The sequence below is a fragment of the Ursus arctos genome, unplaced genomic scaffold (genome assembly GCF_023065955.2).
Source record: "Ursus arctos isolate Adak ecotype North America unplaced genomic scaffold, UrsArc2.0 scaffold_17, whole genome shotgun sequence".
Lineage (NCBI taxonomy): Eukaryota > Metazoa > Chordata > Mammalia > Carnivora > Ursidae > Ursus > Ursus arctos.
This window is the reverse complement of record NW_026622841.1, coordinates 37310640-37332846: the sequence shown is the minus strand read 5'-3', so window position 1 is coordinate 37332846 and position 22207 is coordinate 37310640. Positions and strand designations below refer to the sequence as shown.

The 22207-nt window shown below is 38.6% G+C and overlaps 1 protein-coding gene across 1 annotated transcript in view; it reads left to right on the top strand.

Moving 5' to 3' along the window:
- Positions 1–22207, top strand: part of ASXL3 (ASXL transcriptional regulator 3) — a 157305-nt gene that overhangs the window by 90978 nt on the left and 44120 nt on the right. Inside the window, exon 8 of the mRNA XM_026495975.3 lies at positions 3609–3772. Coding sequence (XP_026351760.2) covers positions 3609–3772 — 164 coding nt within the window. The remainder of the gene's footprint in view (positions 1–3608; positions 3773–22207) is intronic.

The following is a 22207-nucleotide window of genomic DNA, read 5'->3' as shown; positions in this document are numbered from 1 at the left end:
TTTAGCTTATGAAATACTTAGAAGTCTGCTTTTGAGTGTCCAAATAGATAATGGGTGTGGGAGGATTGGGGAGATGCTGTGTTTGTGTTATTGCTACTAATTAGACGGAATTTAATATCGTTCATCAGTATTTGTAGAGACTCACTGGGCAGATTTTTGTTTGTTTTACTGTTCCTTGAGTGATGACAAAACATTGCTTTCTCTAACAGCTCAGTGAAGTGCCCTATGTTAAATTCATTGGTTCAATATTGATTTTTGAGTTGTTACAGTTCTCATATTAAGGCAAGTTTTTTGTCTGATGTCTCCGTTTCTGGTAGAAGATGTTAGGACTTCCCGCTAGCATCGTGTAATAACACTTTCTGTTTTTAGTTCTCTCGTTTTAAGTTTTTGAATGATATGCTGCTTAAATGGTTGCAGATTTAAGGTCATTATATCTTCTCAGTGAATTAATCCTTTTACACTTAATGATCTTTCTCATCCCCAGCAAGGTTTTCTACCTTTGTTTATGTTGTCTGATGTTAATATTGTTGTATTATTTTGTTGTAACGAGTCTCAGCCTCGTATGTCTTTATTTCGTTTTCATCCATTCCTTATGATTTTTAAGTTTATTATTTGTAAGCAGCATATAGCTGGGTTTTAAATCTAGTATGAAAATCCATTTATATTTATTTTGATTTTGTTGGACTTAATTTTTAATTTTTCCCCCGTTTTTATGCCTTCCATTTGATTCATTGAGATTTCCTCCCATGCACTTATTTGGGAGTTATCACTCTCTGGTTGCTTCTAGTGGTCACCTCTAGAGCTCTCACCAAGTAAAGAACTAGTCCAAAGCTTTCTCCTTCCCAAATCAGACCAGGGTTTATGTAGTGCTCTCATTTCAGTCACACCGTCCCGTCTTGTATGCAGTTATTTTCCATTTTATTTCCTCTTTATTTAACTTATTTCCTTTATTTAACTGTCACTGGTTCTTAGTATTATTTTTCACAGTTAATATTTACTTGGAGCTGCTCTAATCTATTAGTCTTTTAGTTGGCTCTGGCTTCTGCAACCCATTTATTTCTTCTTTGATTTAATGTCTTCATTTGTTGAGAACATCCACCAGTGATTATTTTAGCGAGATCTCTAAAGCATAGAATTTCCTTTTTTTTTTTAAAGATGTTTCATTTATTCATTTGAGAGAGAGACAGAGACAGAGCACAAGCAGGGGGAGAGGCAGAGGGAGAGGGAGAAGCAGACTGCCCGCTGAGCTGGGAGCCTGACGTGGGACTCGATCCCACCACCTGGAGATCACGACCTGAGCCGAAGGCAGATGCTTAACCATCTGAGCCACCCAGACACTCCTAGAGTTTCCATTTTGGATCTTGAAAATGTTGTTGTTCTTTTTTTTTTTTTTTTTAACATTTTATTTATTTTGGGGGAGGGAGAGCACGAGTGATGGGAGAGGCAGAGGGAGCGGGAGAGAGAGAATTTCAAGCAGAGTCCCTGTTGATTGCACAGCCTGACTAGGGCTCGATCCCAGGACCCTGAGATCATGACCTGAGCTGAAATCAAGAGTCAGATGCTTGACTGAGCCACCTCGGTGCCCCGACCCTGAAAATGTTCTTATATTATTGCCATCATCTAGATTGGTGCTCATATTCTCTTGACCCTTTGAAGATATTCTGCTGCTATCTGTCACTCATTGATAAAATTTCTGTCTTATTATCATCCCTTTGGATGTAATCTGTTTTTCTTAAAAATTGTTGTAAGATATTCTTTTTATTTTTGATGTTTTATAATTTCAACACATCAGGTGAAAGTGGGTATTTACCCTTCTTGAGCTTTATCTAAGAACTCATAATTTTTTCAGTTCTAAAAATGTGAACCATTAGTTCTTCAAATACTACGTGTCCTCCATCTGCTGTTTTTTTTTTTTTTAAGATTTTATTTATTTATTTGACAGAGAGACAGCCAGCTAGAGTGGGAACACAAGCAGGGGGAGTGGGAGAGGAAGAAGCAGGCTCCCAGCAGAGGAGCCTGATGCGGGGCTTGATCCCATAACGCCGGGATCACGCGCTGAGCCGAAGGCAGACCCTTAACGACTGTGCCACCCAGGCGCCCCTCCATGTGCTGTTTTGAAGCTCGTGTAGATGTTCATTCTGACTGCTTATGCCCTTCCACATATTTCTTCACTATCCTGCTTTTTGACCCATCATTTTTTATGCTGCATTCTAGATATTTTCATCAACACTGTATTTCAATTAATAATTCCTTCCTCTGGGGCGCCTGGGTGGCACAGCGGTTGGGCGTCTGCCTTCGGCTCAGGGCGTGATCCCGGAGTTCTGGGATCGAGCCCCACATCAGGCTCCTCCACTATGAGCCTGCTTCTTCCTCTCCCACTCCCCCTGCTTGTGTTCCCTCTCTCGCTGGCTGTCTCTATCTCTGTCGAATAAATAAATAAAATCTTTAAAAATAATAATAATAATTCCTTCCTCTGCTGTGTCCTTTTTTTAATTTAAAAACTAAATTTTCATTTCTAGGTGTTCTGTCTGGTTCTGTTTCAAAGTTGCCTATTCTTTCATCATAGTTCCCTGTTCATTAATAATGACTTTGATTCTGTCGCATGTCACTATTATTTAAAACAAGAGTTGGCATTTTTTTCTCTCAGGGGCTGAGGAGTAAATATAGGTCATGTGATTTCTGGCACAACTACTCAGCTCTGCATTGTAGTGCAAAGGCAGACCTACGCAGTAGCTAAACAATCGGGCATTTACTATGTTCCAGTAAAACTTTATTTACCAGAACAAAAATTGGACTGGACATAGCTCATGGGCCATAATTTGCTGACCCTTGATTTAAAACATACTCTATTAAAACGGCTCACATTCAAGGTGTTCTCTTAACTCAAGTAACTGAAAGTGGCAATTCTTCTGTTTGATGCATCAACTGGCTGTTGGTTAGAGTGGATTATTTTCTTGTATGTCGTGATTTTGAGCTGTGAACTCTACACACAGCCTTCTGTTGAAGGTCGGTGTACCCTGGGTTGTAGAATTATCCTTCAAAGTGTATTGGTATTTTAGATCTTGAAAGTAATATTTTTTATAAAGGATTGCTTTTTAAATTATTACTTCTAAAATACCCTGAATAGGAATCTTTTGAAAGAATCCAGTGCTTAGTGCTCTGCCTGATATATGGGGAACCACACAGCTCTGAGCTAGCTAGCAATACCTCTGCTAAAATTAGCAGCACTGTTAGTATTGTTATTCTTGATCTTAGGTCTTACAGAATCTAGAAAAATTGTAGTTGTTACCATTCATGCTCCCAAAGTTTTTTAAAATGCTGATTAATTGGAAGACCATAATTAAACTACTTCCTCATCTAGACCTGATACTACTTTGACTAACATATATAGATGGTATGAGTGAAGTATACATTATGAAAATAAAAGACAACTAAGACAAGACAGAAACACAAAGCAGCTCTGGAGAGTTCCTTCTGAAATGTCACATTAAGAAGTGACAGAATTAGACATATTATTGAATATGTTCAATATGTACATATATGTGTACATACATGTGCATGTTTTCCCCAGTCTACAGTGAATTAATGCTCTTGCTTGTTTATCACAGGACACTTGAAATGGACCAAAGCTGAGGACATTGACATAGAAACCCCAGGATCTATTCTTGTCAACACTAACTTGAGGGCATTAATAAATAAACATACGTTTGCTTCCTTACCTCAGCATTTTCAACAATACCTCCTGCTTTTGCTCCCAGAAGTGGATAGGCAGGTAAGTGGGAGTTTCAGACATTTGATACTAGTCACTAGTTATATTATCGTGAAGTGGTAGTTCTGTTATCAAAGATGACTGATACATATAGGGACCGTTTTTATAACAATATAGTCTGTTTATAATATATATACTTGTTGCTAGCATCAATGTGTTTAATTTGCCAAAACAGAACCATTTTTATTATCAGTAGAGAGCCAATTCAGATTTTAAAATATAGCACACTGCCGTAGAATGAAAACAACAGACCTTTCCACATTGGAAAGGGAAAACAAAGAAATCAAACATTCCATTATCAAATAAATCTTTGAAGTAGCTGCTCCTTTGCCTGGAGGAAATATTGAAGTGCAGCAATAAAAAGCCAGGGTTTCTAAGAAATTATGTAAATGTTTTTATTCTCAACTCTTTCCAAAAAGCATTTAAAATTTATGTTTGCAGTTGCCTTCTGAGACTCCATCATCATGAATATGATTGCCTATAAATAATCACCTTTTATCTTTTTTTTTTAGTATAACTGAAAATGCTTTAAGTTTATTTTTGTATTTTGAAAAGCCTCTAAAATAAGGAAATTCAAATATAGACCCATAATAGCAGGCATCAATCATCTTCTAAAGCTGTTTTCTTAGAAAAGGAAAAATATTTCATCACATAAACTTTTATTAAATTTCACAAAAGTTATTAAATGGCAACTAGGAAAAATTTCCTTGTGATTCTTATTTCAATAAATTTTGACACTGTATATAGTTTCCAGTTGATGGACATAATGTGTATCTGTTTATGTATTTGCATTTCAGAATGATAGGTACATCCATATACTGAAATGGGCAAGATTGATTCAATATTTCCATATTACTTTGAATAAATTTTCTTAGCTTTTTATTTGATTCTATTTTCTACTAACTTAGCTGCCTTCTTTCATATCTATTTAAAATGTGATGAGCTACGGTTTTCTACCACTCACGTGTATCTCTTTGTTGGAGGTTATTGTTCACATTTAGAAAAAGATTATTTTGATTTCGGGTACTTTTCTGTTTGGGAGTTTGCCTTCATTCCATGAAAATTTGTTTAATGTTTACTATGACTATGGTATGTTTTAGGTACTTCGGAGTAATGGAAAGACAGAAAGTGCCTATTAAGTATTTATTAATGATTAGGTGTGCTTCAGCTGGGTACATAAGCTACATTTGTGAATAATCAAAATATATGAGGTAGAAACAGGTAAGCCTAGAGGGGGAAGCACAAGGTATATTGAGTTTTCATATGCAGAAGGGAATAATCAGAGACAAATTTAGGGTCATTGCATGGGGCCTTGAGATGTAGGCAGGATTTGAATAAAACAGATGGAAGCCTACCAAGTGAAAAGTTCAGAGATACAAAATCAAGAGCTATTTTTGTGGGAGTCTAGATAGTAGGGAGAACAGTGCAAAAGAATCTGGACAGGCAAATTGGAAGTCAATTTTGGAAGATTCCTTGAGTTATGAGGCTAAGGAGTCTGAAAGTGTTCTCCCTGTTTGCAAAGCCATTGAGGGCTTTTGAGCACAGCTGTGATATAGTAAGATGGTTGCTTTTTAAGAAAATTATTCTGGCAGTATTGAAAGGGAATGTAGAGATGGGAAGCATAAAAGTGGGAAGAGTTGTTAGGAAGCAATTTTAGTTGTTCCAAAAAGGCAAAATGAGGGCTCGAATTTGGAGAATAGTGTTGAAATTAAAGAGGAGGCAGATAATGTGATCATACCATCATCATCCAGGGGTAGCAATTTTACATTTTGTCCAATAACACGTTACAAGGGATAGGGAGAAGCCACTGAGGACTCTCAGGTTTCAAGTTTGTGTGGCTGAGAACTGAGTTTGGGAGTTAAGGGAACCTTTTTTGGGGGGGAGGGAGACTGATTTACTAGTGATAGAACTGTTTCCTCCACCTCTGCATGTGTGGGGTTCATCTTGTTGACGATTCTGCCCCCAGCTCCTGGAATAAGAGCGGGCACACACAAGGTGCTCAATAAATCTTTTGGAATGAAGAAATGACAAATATTTTGGTAACCCAGAAGGCCAGTCTAAGCCTTGTATTTTATTCAACCTGTAGCAGTTTCTGTTCCTCATTGTTTCTAGTTACTGTGAGAAGTGACTGGATGAATACGGCACCATGCCTGTCCTCATATAATAATTAGTCCCCTGGGAAATTACTCCGGCAGTATTTACTGAGCATGTACCGTGTACTGGATACACTTTGCTAAATACAGAGGATGTAAGAATGAATCTTGGGGAGAAATCAGATACAGGAGAAAGACAATGTCATGCTGATACACAGTACACTTTGCTCATTACGAGGTTAGAAGTCTAAGAACTGGGTAAACCTACACCAAATTTAATATAAGACCAGAAAGAGCAACATCAATGTCAAAATTGACTTTTAAAGAAAGTCTTCTGTAGGCGCAGAAGATGAAGAAAATTTAATCGGCAACTAATATTGGAGAAGATTTTATGGTGGAAAGGATACCTCAGTTGAGCCTTGAAGGACTAATAGGTGTTTTGTAAGTAGAGCCAAGGGAAAGTGAATTCTGTGGAGGGAGAGCGTGTCATTTATAAAGATCTGCTGCTTGTGTGTTCCAGAAGATTTCGTAGTTCAGTACAACTGAATCGTCCTGTGGGGGGAAGTGGCCAGCTACTCTGCTGACGGGGAGTATGGTTTACAACCTTCATGACCTGGTTGCAGATTAAGCTCTTGGAACTTTTCCTGAAACCAATGGATGCCATCATAGAGTTTTTCAAGTGAGAAATGGCATGCATACAATAATTTAAACAGATATTTTCATGCCAGGACATAGGGGAGCGAAAGGGGATGAATAAAGTACATTCCTTATTTTCTCCTAGGAGCTAGTAGCCCTGTGAATGATGGATTGGACAGGCAGAGAGATAAGACACAGAGAAACTGGGTAAGAGACAATTGCACTAGTTGAGATAGGAGACAAGGGTGTGACCTTGGGCATTGGCCTTGGAAATGAGAAGAAAGGACTGAATTCCAGACATCATTTCAACCTACTTGAGTAGGAATAAATGACAAATTGCCTGTGGGATAGGGTTGTGAAAGGTCTAGAAGGCAACTGGATATTCTATCTAGCGTGTCTTGGGAGGACAGAAAAGCTCTATGGGCCTATCATCCACTTGATACCAAGAAATTTAGAGCTCTGTGTCCGAGTGCCTTGCTCGAGCGAGCTGAAGCACCCTCTCTCCTGTCAGAAAGGGGCAGGCAACTTGACGCAGCAAGCTCCCCAAACTGCTGCTGTTGGAGTGCAGCTTAGAAATTTCCAGATGGGCTTGAACACCACCATTCTCTGGGCCAGAATGAGGAGGAAAGGCATGCAAATGTGAAGCTAACTACAGAGATTTCTTTGAACCAGTGCAAAGTACTATAATTATATGAAACACCTCAGAATTTCACTTGTGTGAAAGCTTGTCTTTATGTATCTGTATAGAATGTGAAAGTCCCAGGTTTCTTGTTTCCTTCCTTGACTCCCCAGGTTTCTACCAGATTTCTGCCCCGAAGCAGCCCCTTCCCTACCAGCCTCTGTCTGACTCTGGACCATATAGAGCTGGGAATCATTCAGTTATTACATCTTCAGATATGGAAGCTAGGTTTCCCCTTTATCTTATCAGTGCCAGTTGTCATTCTGCCACCTTGTCTGGTATTTTGTTTTTCTGTATTTCTACTTTTCTGTCTTTTGGAAAAGGCTGCTTATCTTAGATGTCATACATATTAACTTCTAGTTGTTTTATAACATTTTCACATCTAGTTATAATTAATTTTACTCTCCTTTAGACATTGTACTGCAAGTAACAGAAAATCAAACTCAAACTGACTTAAATATAAAGGGATTTATTGGCTTAGGTAATTAGGAGATAGAAGTTAGAGTGGCCTTCTGGTTGTCGGTCCTGGGATCATTTATTGTCAAGAACCCATTTCATTATTATTTAATGAATTAATTTTAAAAGTTGTGTTTCTTCTTGTTGGCACTATTCTAATCCCCCTTTGGGTCTTTTTTTTGGTTTTTTTTTTTTTTTTTTGGTTTTTTTTTTTTTTTTCCCTAATTCCTCTTTGTGATAGGATGGCTACCTGAATCAAAAAATGGGTACTTGCCTTTTGGTTCACATTCATGGGGAAAATATTTCTGTCCCCGTATTTCAAAGAAAAGATCTAAGAGTCACACTACAAGTACTACTAAGATCACAGGACCACTTCTTTTTTTTTTTTTAAATGATTTTTTATTATATTATGTTAGTCACCATACAGTACATCCCCGGTTTCCGATGTAAAGCCACAGGACCGCTTCTTAATGCCTCTAGCTAAGGAAATGGAATATGCAGATTGTTTAGAGCGGCTAGACCTATTCTTGAACCTCGGTGTGCTCACCATCTCCTGAAGTAAAATGGTGCACTGTGATAGAGGTCAGGGAACTTGAGAAATCCGGTTTTTAGGAAGCTGTATTAGAGGATATGCAATTGGGCGTGGGGGAGAATCTTGGCAGTCCATTAACAGTGCCCACTGTCATGGGGTAGGTCTTGAGTTTGGTTTTAACATGTTGGATTGAGATGCTTCTACTTTACGAAATGTTGAGAAGTAATTATATATTCAGGTTTTAAAACTGAAGGAGCTGGAGTTCGTTTATGGCTGTTTATAAAATCTACATAGGTAATGGCATCAACTCTGGGATTTGATGAGGCTTCCAGTTACAGTCATCCCACCGGAATATGTATATTTGTGAGAGGGTGTGGATAAGAAAGAGTATGGGAAGGAGCCAGGGAATAGACAGAAAATAGCAGATACTTCAGGGGTCGTGTGCAGTTGTGTACTGGCAAGAGTGTCAAATGGACGTTAGGAGGTCAGTGGGGAGTAAGTGGGACAGCTTTCCTTTGTCCCTCTAGATCACCCTTCCGCCTTCTCCACTCTGCTTTGCTGCAGGAGGCTACACCATGTGTGGAGTAATGCACCAGGAGGACCTATGCCTTCTGTATTTTTTTTTTTTAATTTTTAAATAATCATACACTTCAAGAAAATTTGAAGATACATTAGAGAATTCATTTCCAGCCTGGTGATCCATGCAGGACCCCCTTCCCGCAATATACTATGGCCGTAATATATTTGCACCTTGCACCTGTTAGTTGGCACATCCTTTTTATTTGTCCCAATACTGCTGATGTTCACTTGATCGTTTGATTAACATGTATCTGCCAGTCTTCTGCAGTGCAAAGTTACCTCTTCCCTCTTTGTAATTAAATCGTATTTTGTGAGGAGGTTCTTTAAATGATGTAAATATCCTTTGTCTTCAGACCATCAATTTATTCATTTATTTGTATCTGTATGGGTTCATTGTTTTCTGTCTTTTCAATCGATTACTATGCTTGAATTGTCCCACATTTGGTCACTGGGAGCCTGTTCAAGCTGGCTTCTGTATCTTCTGAGATCTCCACTGTCCTCAGATCCCTTCATTACTCTGAAGCACATCACATTGTTCCAGCCTTCTCTTGTACTTTTCTTGCCCAGGCCCTGGAGTGAACCCATCTTCAAGGAGCCATGGTTCCCTCGAGTGGAATATGGTATTTAGGAATTAGGACCTCACAGCACGTGTACTCTTAGTGCATGTGTGTGTGCACGTGTGTATGTGTGTGTGTGTGTGTGTGAATACCTCCTGACCTCTGCCTGGGAGACAAGGAACAGCTGACAGAAGAAAGAGCCTGTGTCTTTCAGAGTATATAAACATTACACAGTTTATACTGACATTTATTTCTATATGTGTGTCTTTATGTTGTAAACCATGAATTTACACTAATACCTCCAGTCCTAATCTAATACCCCATGGTTTATTCTATTTTTCTCCCTTTCCATAGCTGATACTAACAGTGAGAAACCCTATTTTTATTACTCTGAATATATCTAAATATCTGGTTAATCCCGCTCTTCCATGCTGCCCTGTGTGGATGGTCTTCTCTACTACACTCAGGCTCGGACTCCATGACAGGCTACTTACCCACCCATCCTGCTCGGATACCTTCTCCTTCCTGCTTGACCTCTGACACTACATATCAGGCCCCTCCTCTGTGTAGGAGGTGTTCCTCACTGTGCAATGCCTCTCTAGCTCCTCTCCGGGCTTCCCTCCTTATGGATACCTACTTCACCCCACTAGGCTCTGTGATCACACTTTGGGCCATCATGGGTCCCCCTGTTTCTTTTCTGGCACAGGGGCCTATATTATTTTCAGCTTCAGGCCTGAATTATTTGGAAGCAAGAAGAGAAGGCCCCATGGATCTTAATTGGGTTCACCTATTGGGGAGCCCGAACAGGGGTTTCGGTGAAAGAAGAAGAGTGAGATTGAGTCCCTCACCTGCCCTGTGTGGTCAGCACATGATGCATCCATCGACCAGCTCCTATCAGAAGGTCCTCCCCATAGAGCCGTCTTTCTGTCCAAGTTCTGATAAACCCTTTCTCCTGGTAGCCTTCAGGTCAAATACTACTTCCTCTTATTAGGTTTAGTTTACTGAACTCTCCTTGGTGGTTTGCTGCACCCTGACCATGCCTTTCTTTGTAAGTAGTACTTTCATCTACCCTCTTCAAGTGATGCTACCTTGAATGAGCAATCTGTGCCTACTGGGACTCCTGACTGACAGACTTTTTGAAGAGGTAGAATAATAATGGGTGTAGGCAAATTCTAGTGGTTCAGGGAAGGAATGGAATATAAGTTCATTCATTCATTCATCCAGTCAATGTTTATTTAACACCTATTATATGCCAGATAAGCACTGATAATACAAACGTTAATATTAAGTCACAGTTCCAACCCTGAGAAAAGTGATGGTTCTAGAGGGGGGGAGAGAGAGATGTAAAAGCCTCTGGTTACAGAACTATGCCAGGTGGTGGTAGACGCATTGTGCTATAGGAAGAATGAGGAGATCATTACATTTTGTGTGTGGGAGTTAGAGAACGCTTCAAAGAGAATGTGTCATCTTAACTGCATCTGGAAAGATAGAGGAAGTTTATCAGGAAAAGAAGTGTGGTAGGCATTCCAAGTAGAGGGGACGGTACGTGCCAGTAATAATATTGATTATACCTAGTACTAAGCCTCCTACATCAATTATCACTAATCCTTGCTATAACTCTAAAGAGTTCATATTATTAACCCCTCTGTATCTTTGTGGAAATAAGGATTGGGGAGAAAAAAAGGATTTACCCAACTTCTTCCAAATAAAAACATGGGAGCCAAAATTTGAATGTAGATTTATCTGGCTCCAAGTTCATACTCGCTCTTTTACATGGTATTCCTTGCCCCCCAGACACAGGCAGAGAAGTATCTGCTGTCCACCAACATGCAATTTGAGATGGAGGGGTGCAGAGGGAGTAAACGGAGTTTAGAAGGGGAGGTTGGAGCAAACTTTTAAAAAAGGCCTTCTGTGTCAGTAAGCAGTGTAGAATATACGAAGATTTTATGTTTGGAGCATGATGTTATTAGATTTATATTTTAGAAAAGGACGCTGTTGAAGGAGTAAAGCATGAAGTAGAGGAGAGAGATTCTCCCACTTTCCACCTTGCTATGCTTTAGCCATTCTGTCTTCCCTCCTGTCCCTCAAACCTATGCCTAAACCTTCTATTCCTAGCCCCGTGCTTGCTAAGAGCACTGCTAGAAATGCTTTGCGGCGTCTTTGGCGAGGGGAACTTATTCTCATCCCCCAAGTCAGTGTCGTCGCCTCACAAAGGCTTTTCTTGTCCTCCCTCCCAGGTAAAGTAGCCTCTTCAGTTGTTCTCTGACTTATTTTTCTATTTCCCTCCCAGCACTTAATCATCGTCAATATTACTTGCTTATGGATTTGTTCATTTGCCTTCCCTCATGAGAATAAAAGCCCCAGGACAGTGGCTTTATGGCTTTCTTCTAGTCACTGTGCCTGGCATGTAGTAGGTATTCAGTAAATGTTTTTTGAATGAATGAATGAGTGAATGAATGAACACAGTCTAGGAATCCACTCATAGGCTAGTGTAATATGTCTGATAAACATAAAAACTTAGCCCAAACCATTAAAGAATGAAAAAGAAAGACCTATTTCATGAGACATTAGTTTGTTATTGTTGCTGTCACAAAATACCACAGACCTGGTGGCTTAAAAACAAATGTATTTTCTCACAGTTCTGGGAGGCTGTAAGTCCAAGATCAAGGCGCTGACATGGTTGGATTTTCCCAAGGCCTCTCTCCTTGGCTTGCAGAAAGGCTCCTTTTTGCTGTGTCCTCACATGGCCTTTTCTTTATGTGCCCACATCCCTGCTGTCCTTTCCTCTTCTTATAAAAACATTAGCCATATTGGATTAGGGCCTTGCTCTATGACCTCATTTATGCTTAATTTCCTCTTTAAAGGCATTGTCTCCAAGTACAGTCACACTGGAGGATAGGGCTTCAACACAGGAATTGGGGGTGGGGTGGGGTGCACAAGTCACTCCAACACAGACGTTTTAGAGATAAAACCATCAAGACGTGGTAGTTGGATTTGGGTGAGAAGGAGGAATTAAATACATATTTTAGGCAGTAAGGGTTTATTGCACATTTGAGAATAGCAAAAGATTGCTATGTCTTAAAAGCCAGAGTAGACTTCAACATGTTTTTGTCCTAAAAATTGAGGCTGTTGATGGGAGAAATTGAATGTAGAAGAAAGAAGATTTGATTTATTGACCAACCCTTAGAATAGATGGGACAGGATGGACTATATTGGGGAGGAACCTGGTTTAAGTGGAAAAAAGTACTGATTTCTGAGATCAGAGAGAAGGGAAGCAGGAGAGGGGAGTGAAGAAATAACTAAATGGGAAAAATGGTGTGAAAAGTGAGGGGATTTCAGCTGTATGGTGGTGTGTTTGCTCAGCCACTAGACACTTATGGGTGTCAGGAGAGTAACAGGGCTTTGGAAGGCAGCCTGAAGGGTGGTTCTCTGGATCCATCCTGGTGAAAAAGTGGTTGCTCAACAGCTTTGAGGCCCCGTGTGAGGTTAGATGGTGGTGGGTCCAGTTGGTCTACTTACATGTTTTTCATTCCAGCCATGCTAAATATTTGTGCATTTAGCTTGGTACTAGATGTGCCAGGAGTTGGATTTGGCCAAGATTGGAGATTTTCAAAGGCTCACATTGAAGGAGCTGAGAGATTTTAGTGGACTCATGAGATGCTTGTTGGAGTGGTTGGTTATGGGATCCAGGCTTTAGGAAGAGAAGTTAGGGTCAGGGGGGCTGGAGTGAGTGGAGGTCTCAGGGAGAGGAAAATATGGCTTTAAAGGAAGAAAGATAGTTGTTGAATGAAGTAGTATAGGGCCTCAAAATAGCATACTTCAAATATGATCAGGTTTTGGTACACATATAGGTCAAAAGCTATCTTTTTGGCCACAGCACTTTGGTTCAGAGATCAAATGCAAAAAAAAACCAAAGGGTGAGAGCACCGTTAGTCAATGCTAGTGAACAGGAAGAATTGTAGCTAGTTCTTCATTCAGTTCCCATGTAGGAATATTACCTGAATAAATTCAGTGCTTGTGTTTGTAGCCAGACATGCCTTTGTGCATAACTCTCTGCAAAATATGCTTGGAGAATTTTTAGAACCTCCTTGCTTATAGACATGGCAGATCCCTCCTTTCTTTAAGAATTTGTACTTCACAAACTGTACCTGCATGGACCAATGCTGTGACCTTTTCAAAATATATAGCAGCTGGAGGAATCAATGTCGGCTAAAGTGGGGTCATGTTTAGGTTTCTGTTACGCTTTCCAGTTGAACATTGCCGACGAATAAGTTGTTGTCATTTCTGTCATCTGTATCATTTTCAAGTGATGTTCATCTCTGCCTCCATTTGGTGCTATTGCGACTATTAGGGCTGTCTCTCCAAACACTTACAAGACCATCCCCCAACTGCTTCTAAATAAATTATGCCTATTATTTTTGTCTAAATGGTAATTGCAGCATTTCAATCCATTCTTACTAATCTCCCAATTTTGTTCTGCATTCATATCTGTGTCTCTGTGGTCTGTTAAATGACTAGCCACTGAAGGATATGTACTGTGTAGGCTCTTTAAAATCCTATCCAGCTTTGTGCTCTTCAGGTTTTTGCTCTCACTGACAATAATGCACATAATTTTAACTGTGGAGAATGTCATTAAACTAAAATGGAACATTTACACAGTTCCCTTTGCAGAGAATTTTGGACTAGGAAAATGAATGTGTATGTCAGACATTTTACAGCACATGAGAATGTGATTTATTGATTTCTGATGGCTCTGTTGGCATCAGTGTATATATTTAAAGAAGTCACGCAGCCTTTATAAATGCAAATGGGAAAGGGCTTTCCATCTTTTTCCTCCATGGAAATAGCTCATACATTTGCAATAACTCAGGCTCCTCTTAGAGATTGCTCTATGTACTGTATATATTGATTTAAAAATTATACTGTTATTTTATTCTACAAATAGCGTTTGTAATGAAATGTCAATTTACCTAACAGATTATACAAATTCAAAAGTATTAAAGATATGAAAAAATACTAGTATCTTAAGCCTTTAGGTAAAAAGTAAGTGTGTACTTTGAGATGTAATTATTTTAATGGAACTGACACTGGCTTTTTCCCTGCTTCTGAAAGCATATCTTAAAGTGCTTAGGAAATCCAATATTCCTTCTAGCCTAAGTCACTTACTGGTGATAGTAAATCATGCATGGCCAAAGATATCCTCACAGACCACGCCTGAAATTTCCATGCTCGCCATTTGAACTTTATGCTTATGGAGGGGAGTAATTCTATGTGGATATTATCCATTTCTTAGCTAACTGGATAGTTAACATCAAATCCTGTTTATCAGTATCTGCTTCAAAGCATGTCAAATAATGTATAGACTGGATTGAAGTACATATGTGCAAGTAACTGTATGTCATAGGCAATCTGACAAATGGAGCTTATTTCAGTCCTGGGCATAAGGAATTTAATTGAGGAACACATATTCATTTAGCCTGGAGAACATCCCATTCTCTGCATTAAACCACTTTCTTCCTCCTTTAGAGGAGATAATAAGTGGCAACCTCATGGCCTGAGATCAGGCCATGTATGATCAACTATATATGACCAAGCATACTGGATGATTAACTATATTTGGTACTGTCAACTAATATTTACAGAATTACCTTTTTTGTCATCTTATGTAAGTTTTAAAATAATATGTGTAAATCAGTTCATACAAGAATGAAAAGAGGAACTTTAACTTTGTTTTATCATACAAATGAATAGAGCTTGAGAAAGGGAGTCATGCAGATGATAGATTACACATTAGTGCCTATGCTTGTCATTTTAATAAGGGACATTCTAATGTCCAGGTCACCACAGCCCATTATAAACAGGTGTCATACAGTGACTCACCCCTAAATTAGGCTCAAGGGTAGAAGGAAGAGAACAGATTTCACTCATTAAATCACCTTTAGAACTCATAGTAGTTATTAAACCCTATTCAAAAAATACAGTTGCCTAAGAAAACACTTCGGTTCCATTTGTAAAATTTATTAAAGATTGTTGTAAAGAAATAAAGAATCAATCATAAGCAGGGAGTGAACAGTGTAGCAGTGTTCGAACCTCTAGAGTATTATTTAATTCCCTTCCCTGCTTCTAAATTCCATTAAAATGACACTGGCTTTTCCCGTTATATTTCTTTATCGGTCCTAAAACCTAGGGGAAGAATGCCATCCAGATGCCAAAAACTGAGAGGAATTTCTGCAGAGGATAATGAAGGTGAGACTAGATTGAGCTAAGAGATTACTAAAATGAAAGGGGCTGCCTGGAAAGGAACACTCTTTGTGGGATCTGACTGAAAGGGACTGTGCATATCTCTTAGACACAACCAGCAACGAGTGCTCCAGCCAGAGGAAAGGGTGGAGCGTTCCAGAGATCTCTGTACTAACTCTTACTTTCTGGGAACGTTTGCTAGCGTTTAGTCTCTGAACAGCAGGGTCCCACTGCAGAAAATGTTTCCAGGCTGTGCTTGCTGAGGGGTTGCCTTGTGGTCTGTCCAAAAGCCAGCTGTTCTGCTAGTGAAGGGGAGGCCTAGTCTCATTGATGTATCCTTAAATATGTGGTTAAAGCGTTCTTTATTAAGGAACCAATTCCTTTCCTCACAAGTGTCAAACCTCTACTTCAGCAAGCCTCACTGGGATAAACATGAGCCTTTTCCTGATCCGTCTTCTGAACCTGAGAGATTTATACCAAGTCCAACAAAATTTCTGACAGAAACCATCTCAGTAGCTAATACTGACCCGACACCTCCTGACCTCTCGCTCAGGATGAAAAGATAGAGATCAGTAACGCGGCATAGGACAGATTTAGCAGTTCAAAAAAGAGCCCCAGTGTGACAATTCAGAGAACAAGAATATGTGTTACTGAAACAGGATAAAAATGGTTTTGAGAACATTTGTTAATAAACTGAAGGAGATTTATGAGAATCCAGTCATTTTTACAAGTATCAATTCAAGTTGTACACTGGGCCATGCGTGTGCTGGCCAGTAGGGCTACCATGTTACATGAGACTGCCGTGGGTCTGCCTTCATGGACTTCCGCTCCAGCATCGGAAGTAGTGCATGCCCATGCAGCCCTGTGGGAATATCATTTTGAAGACATGAGAAAAAGCTTTTGAGGGGCCAGCTGAGTGAGCCTGGGGCAGTTAAGTTACATGGAAGCAGTTTGATGCTTTGAAATCTTAAGATATCTTTGGCAGAACCAGAGCAAATCTCAGTCTCTGGCAAATTCTTCTCAGCACTGAGGCATGTGTTTTTCTAGTCTGACAGGTGGGAACAGACACTGTGAGCACTGGGCTCTGTTACCACTATTCATTTCAAGTAGTTCTTGCCCGGCCTCTGGTAGTTTCCTCACATTTATGCACTGATAAGGACTCAGTGGAAGAACTCCAGAATTTTCTCTCTGTGGTGCTATAGTTCACTTCTTGTGAACAATAACTGCCTTGGTTTCTTCTGACTCTCAGCTTCAGTGCCTTGTTAGCCCAGGAGTTGCATGGTGGTGTCATCTACCGAGGTAGGTAAGATTCGAAGAGCTTGTTTTCTGTTTTGGACATGTTGTCTCTGAGGTGCATTTTAGTAATCTTGAGTAATGTGGAAATTTTAAATAAGTTGGCTATATAAGTATGAAGGTTAAAGTAGAGTTCAAGCTTGGTGGGAGTTAAAAAAAAAAAAAAAAAAGAATTGGCAGCTGCCAACATCTAGTTGTTAATTAAAACCATGGATATACATGATATGTAGTATAGACCAGAATGAGAAGAGGGCCCAAGACTAAGCTTGAGATTTCCACGTCTTAATGGCTGAATAAAGGAGCTTAAGCTGGCAAAGGAGAGTGGAAAGTAATAGCCAGTGATGTGAGGGACAGGAAAACCAAGCATGGACAGGTAGTGATGGGTAGGATGAGGATAGGGAGGAAGGTAAAAAACTTGAGGAGACTGGAGTTTGGAAAAGTCATTGAAGGAGGAGAAAGTGAGTTCACTGAAAAAGCACAGTATGGCTAGCTAGAGAGTGATAAGTGACCCAGAGTTGAAGACTTAATTATTAAGCCTGTTTGCTGAGAGGAGCAAATTTTTACCAAAAGTACTGGGTGTAGAATGGTAAGCTCCACCACAGATTGGACCTTTGTCACATGTGTGTATCCAAATGATGAGAAGAGCAAGAATCTTAAGAACATAATAGATCAGAAAATCTCAACTGGAAAAGGAAGGAAATGATGCAAGAAGAGGAAAAATGGACTGGGTGGAAGCAAAGAGATGAGTGGACAGCAGGTCTTAGTCCAGCATGGTCAGAGTACGGCTATGTGAACAAGCAAGCCAGAAGGAGCGAGGTGGGTCAGCATGTAAGTGTTACAGTGACAGAGCCGTTTGGAAGACTTGTCCATTTCCCCCCAAACATCTATAGTCCTTTGTCTTTTTTTAGTTATTAGTAGCTCTACAGAGACCTTTAGTTTTTATTTATGATACAGAGTTTGGTGTCTAGCTTAAGAATATATTCTCTACTTCAATATAATACAAATATTCTCCAAAGTATTTTTTTTTTTTCTTAAACTTTTCCCTTTGGATTTTTAGAATTGTGAGTCCTGCAATTGTGTTTTTCTTTCAAGATTCTTTTCTCTATTCTGGGATCCTGAATTTCCATTTAGGATCAGCTGGTCAATTTCTGAAAAGAAACCAACTAGAATTTTGATAGGGATTGTCTTAAATCTGTAGATCAGTTTGGAGAGTATCAGCATCTTAATATGAAGTCCTCTGATCCATCAACAAAGGATGTCTTTCCATTTACTTAGATCTTTAATTTCTTTCAACTTTTTGTTTTATTTTAAGGGTGTAACTTTTGCATTTCTTTTGTTGTTTATCCCTTTCTATTTTATTCTTTTTAATGTAACTGTAAATTATTTTTTTCCTTCATTTTTTTAATTGATGAGAAGTCAGCTGATAATGTTACTGTAAGTCCGTTTGGACAGAAGTCATTTTTCTCTACTGTTTTCAAAATTTTCTCTTTGGCTTTCAGCATTTTTACTGTGTCTTGGCGTGAATATCTCTGTATTTATCCTACTTAAAGTATGTCAGATGTCTTTGATTTGTAGATTAATGGTTGTCATTAAATTTGGGGAGTTTTAACCATCATTTCCTTGAATATTTTTTTCTGCTCCCTTCTCTCCCCTCCTTCTCCTTGTGTTACCCCTGGTACTCATTTTTGGTTCATTTAATTGTGTCCTACATTTCCTTGAGGCTCTGGGGGTTTTTTGTTGTTGTTTTTTAATTCTTCTTTCACTCAGTTCTTCAGAATACATAATCTCTATTGCTCTGTTTTTAAGTTTACTGATTCTTCTGCCTGTTCAAATTTACTATTGAGCCTTTCTGGTGAAATTTTTATTTTAGTTATTTTGCTTTTCAATCCAGAATTTCTAATTGGTTCTGTTTCATAATCATCATCTCTTACGGAAATTTTCTATTTGATGAGACATTGTCATCATAATTTCCTCAATTTATTTAAGCAAGGTTTCATTTAGTTATTTAAAGATATCTATGATGGCTGCTTTGAAGCCTTTTTTTGTTAAATCCAAAGTCAGGGCCTCTCATCAGGAATTTTCTTTTCTAATTGTTTTCCAGTCTATGGGTCATACCTGTTTCATTGTGCCTCTCTCCCTCCTCTCCTCTCTCTCTGGACGTTTTAAGTCATATTTGTACAATCTGTACAGTGATCCCTCCACCCCTATCTCCGGGGATTGTTTCTGTTGTTGTTTTATTTTTAATTTGATTAGAGACTTGGCTGACTTATTTTATTTAAATTGATTTTCCCTGCAGTGGAAGCCTCTAAATTGCTTCTCAAAGAGCGCAGCCTTGGCCAAAATCAGTCATGGTGGAGTTCCCTTTGTCCCTTTCCCTGATCTCTCTGTTAAACCATTACAAATACCTATGTTAATGAATTTTTTTCTCTTAAGGAGAGTATTTCTTTTGTTTATACCTTTATTTTATCATTATCATAATTTTGAGGAGTTTGTTTATATTTGCTTTGGGGAATGAGATAATTATTTTATATTAGGTTTTCAGTGGTCACAATGAAATTATATTTGCCATTCATAAACACCGTGAGCCTGTTTCTAAGTGTTCTGTCTCCCTGGTAAGCGATGGAGATACAATTAATGAGTAAATACAGACGGTGCTCAAAAATTTTACAATCCCATTTGGTATCGCACCCAACCCTTGGGCTCCATTAGTTGCTGCCTAATTGCCTTATTGTTTTCAACAATGCCCTGGGGCATAAATTTCTCCAGAAATTTCTTATCCAATTAAATTAGAGCCCCTTTGCAGGATTAGTTTTGAGACCCCTGTCTGAGGTTTGCTTGGCCCCCAGCAGGGCTCTTTTTAGGAATCTTTTCCTCGTTCTCTCTGGTAAATCAGTTGGCCTTGGATTATTTAGCTTGTTGCCCTTAGAGAGCTTCCGGTCTCCTCTAATTGCTCACCAGCAAAATCTCCATTGGTTTCAAGAGCACCCTTTGGCTCGAACTTCTCTATGTTTAAATAAAATGGGTTCCTTTTGGGAGAACCTGGAGACTCTCTGCTCTTACAAAATTCCTTTCTGCCTGGGCAAAATCTAGGGCCACTATTCCGGAGGTGGGAACAGGTGTGACTCTTCTGCTTTCATAGCAGAGCATTGGGTAGGGGTGGTAGCCTCTGGTCTTTCTCATCTTGCCTCTGCTGGGATAGAACCTCACCCTCTATGTGAGCTGAAATGAGGGCCTTAAGGCCCCACTAATATTGGCCTGCCACACCAGGGGTAGGGCCACCACCCCAGAGTAGTCACTGGGTGGTGAAAAAGACCCTGTGACTTTTTGGCTATACTTGCCAGGAATTGAGCCCCTGCAACTCAGGGCTAGAGGGGATAAAAAATAAAATTGTCCTGCCCCTTCCACTGAGTGACTGTATTCCTTGACCGAGCTGAGAAGAGAGGCAGTCTCTCTTTTGTGGCCACAAACACCTGCAAAGGAGTTATCTCACAGAAACCTATTGAGTAGAGGGAGTGAGCTGGGGCTTAAGAGGCATAGACTTTTGCTGTAGTTACAAAGATTTAGTAGATTTTTTCTTGAATAACTTTTTCTTCATTTGCTGTATGCTTCTAGGACAAAATTCCAGAAACTTCAGTGTTTTTTTAAAGAGTTTTCACAATTATGATCGTTTCACTGCGGACAGGTTCACGCAGCCCCTCACAGCACCATTCTGGAAATGGGACTCCACTACCTATAGATTTTTTAATGTAACATTTATGTATGGTAATAAATAGTGATTCAAATTGTTTTTCTCTGCTAGATTACCAAGTATGTCAAAGTCATTTATTCAGTAAACCACCCTTTTCCCAAAAGTGACATGTTAATAATAGGTGACTATTTTGATATATACTGTAATGTACTAGGTACTCAATAAATATTTTTCAGTGAAATTCATATTAACATATTATTTCTATGAGTAAAAATGCCTCAAAAAATACAGCTTTATGTTCTTCCTATCCTCTTAGATTACATTTTACATTTATACTTCAGTGAGAGGTGCAGTTTTGCTAAGATTTTTTATATCACAGAAGCTTGTAGAGAAAGTTGTATTAAAGCAGAGATTATCTGCAAACGATGCAGAGAGCTTGACGGATAGCATTATTAATACCTATATTAATGACCTGTAGTAATTGTTTGAAGTACTTTTTCCTCAAAGAAGGAGAATATTTCTTTTGATTATACCTTTAACCTATCATTATTTTTCATGATTTTGAGGAGTGAGTTTCTATCTGCTTTGGAGAATGGTAAAATTAATTTATATTAGATTTTCAGTGGTCACAATAAAATTGCATTTTGCAACTCATATACATTGAGCCTATTTCTAAGTATCCTGTTTCCTTGGTAGGAGTGGAGATAAAGTTACTGAATAGATGCCTGTACAAGATTTACAATCTTCAAAAATAATGTGCTAAGTTGTAAAACAGAAGTATGCCATTGAAATGTGGGAGCTCGGAGGTGATAATGTACTTAGAAGATATGTTTCATTTATTTTTCTTCTTAGAGTAATTTTGCATCAAGGCTTTATAGATCTGTTTTTATTAATTGGTGTTTTAGTGCCAAAATTTTGGTTACTTAAATCTGGAGTTTTGTACATAGAGATATCATTAAATAAATGGTGAGTGAAGGGAAAAAGGAAAGAATGCATTAATGGATGGTTGAGGAAATGCTTCAAGTGGTTTAATTTCCCCATTTTCTTTAATCTTCTCTTGGGATAGTTTCCAGAATGTTACTTTTTTGTACTCTGTGTTCTCATTTAAATTATTCATCTAATGTTTTATCTATTCAGAGATTCCACTGAAAGGAAAGGAAAGGAAGAAAGCTAGGAAAAAAGAAACTTTGTAAAACAAGATTGAATAAACTCTTCTTAATGTTCAGATATTATTTTGTATGTTGAATAGCTTAGAAATATTAATATATTTCAATATACTACATATTTCAATATATTACTATACATTTGATTCTTAAGAAATAAGGAATATTTTTGCTTTCTGGTTGTCTTACAATACACATGTATACATTTTATATTACAAAAGGCAAAATAACTTTATAGCAATATGAAGCTACCATTTATTGTGTTTTCTAGTGTCCCTTAAGAGTATATTTCATTGGGGAAGAAAAAGTACTAGGATCCCACCCACCACAGAGATCCACTTCCAAAACTTGAAGATAACGCTGCGTTTTTTTTTATATATAACTGAAAATATTTTTCTTATGCCACATGCGATTGACATCTTTATTTAAATTAAAAATGTGATCAGTGAATGACTACAGGCTTTTACTTTTTTATAAAAGGAAGCATATTCAGCAGCAAAACTGTTTGAACTCTAGATTTTT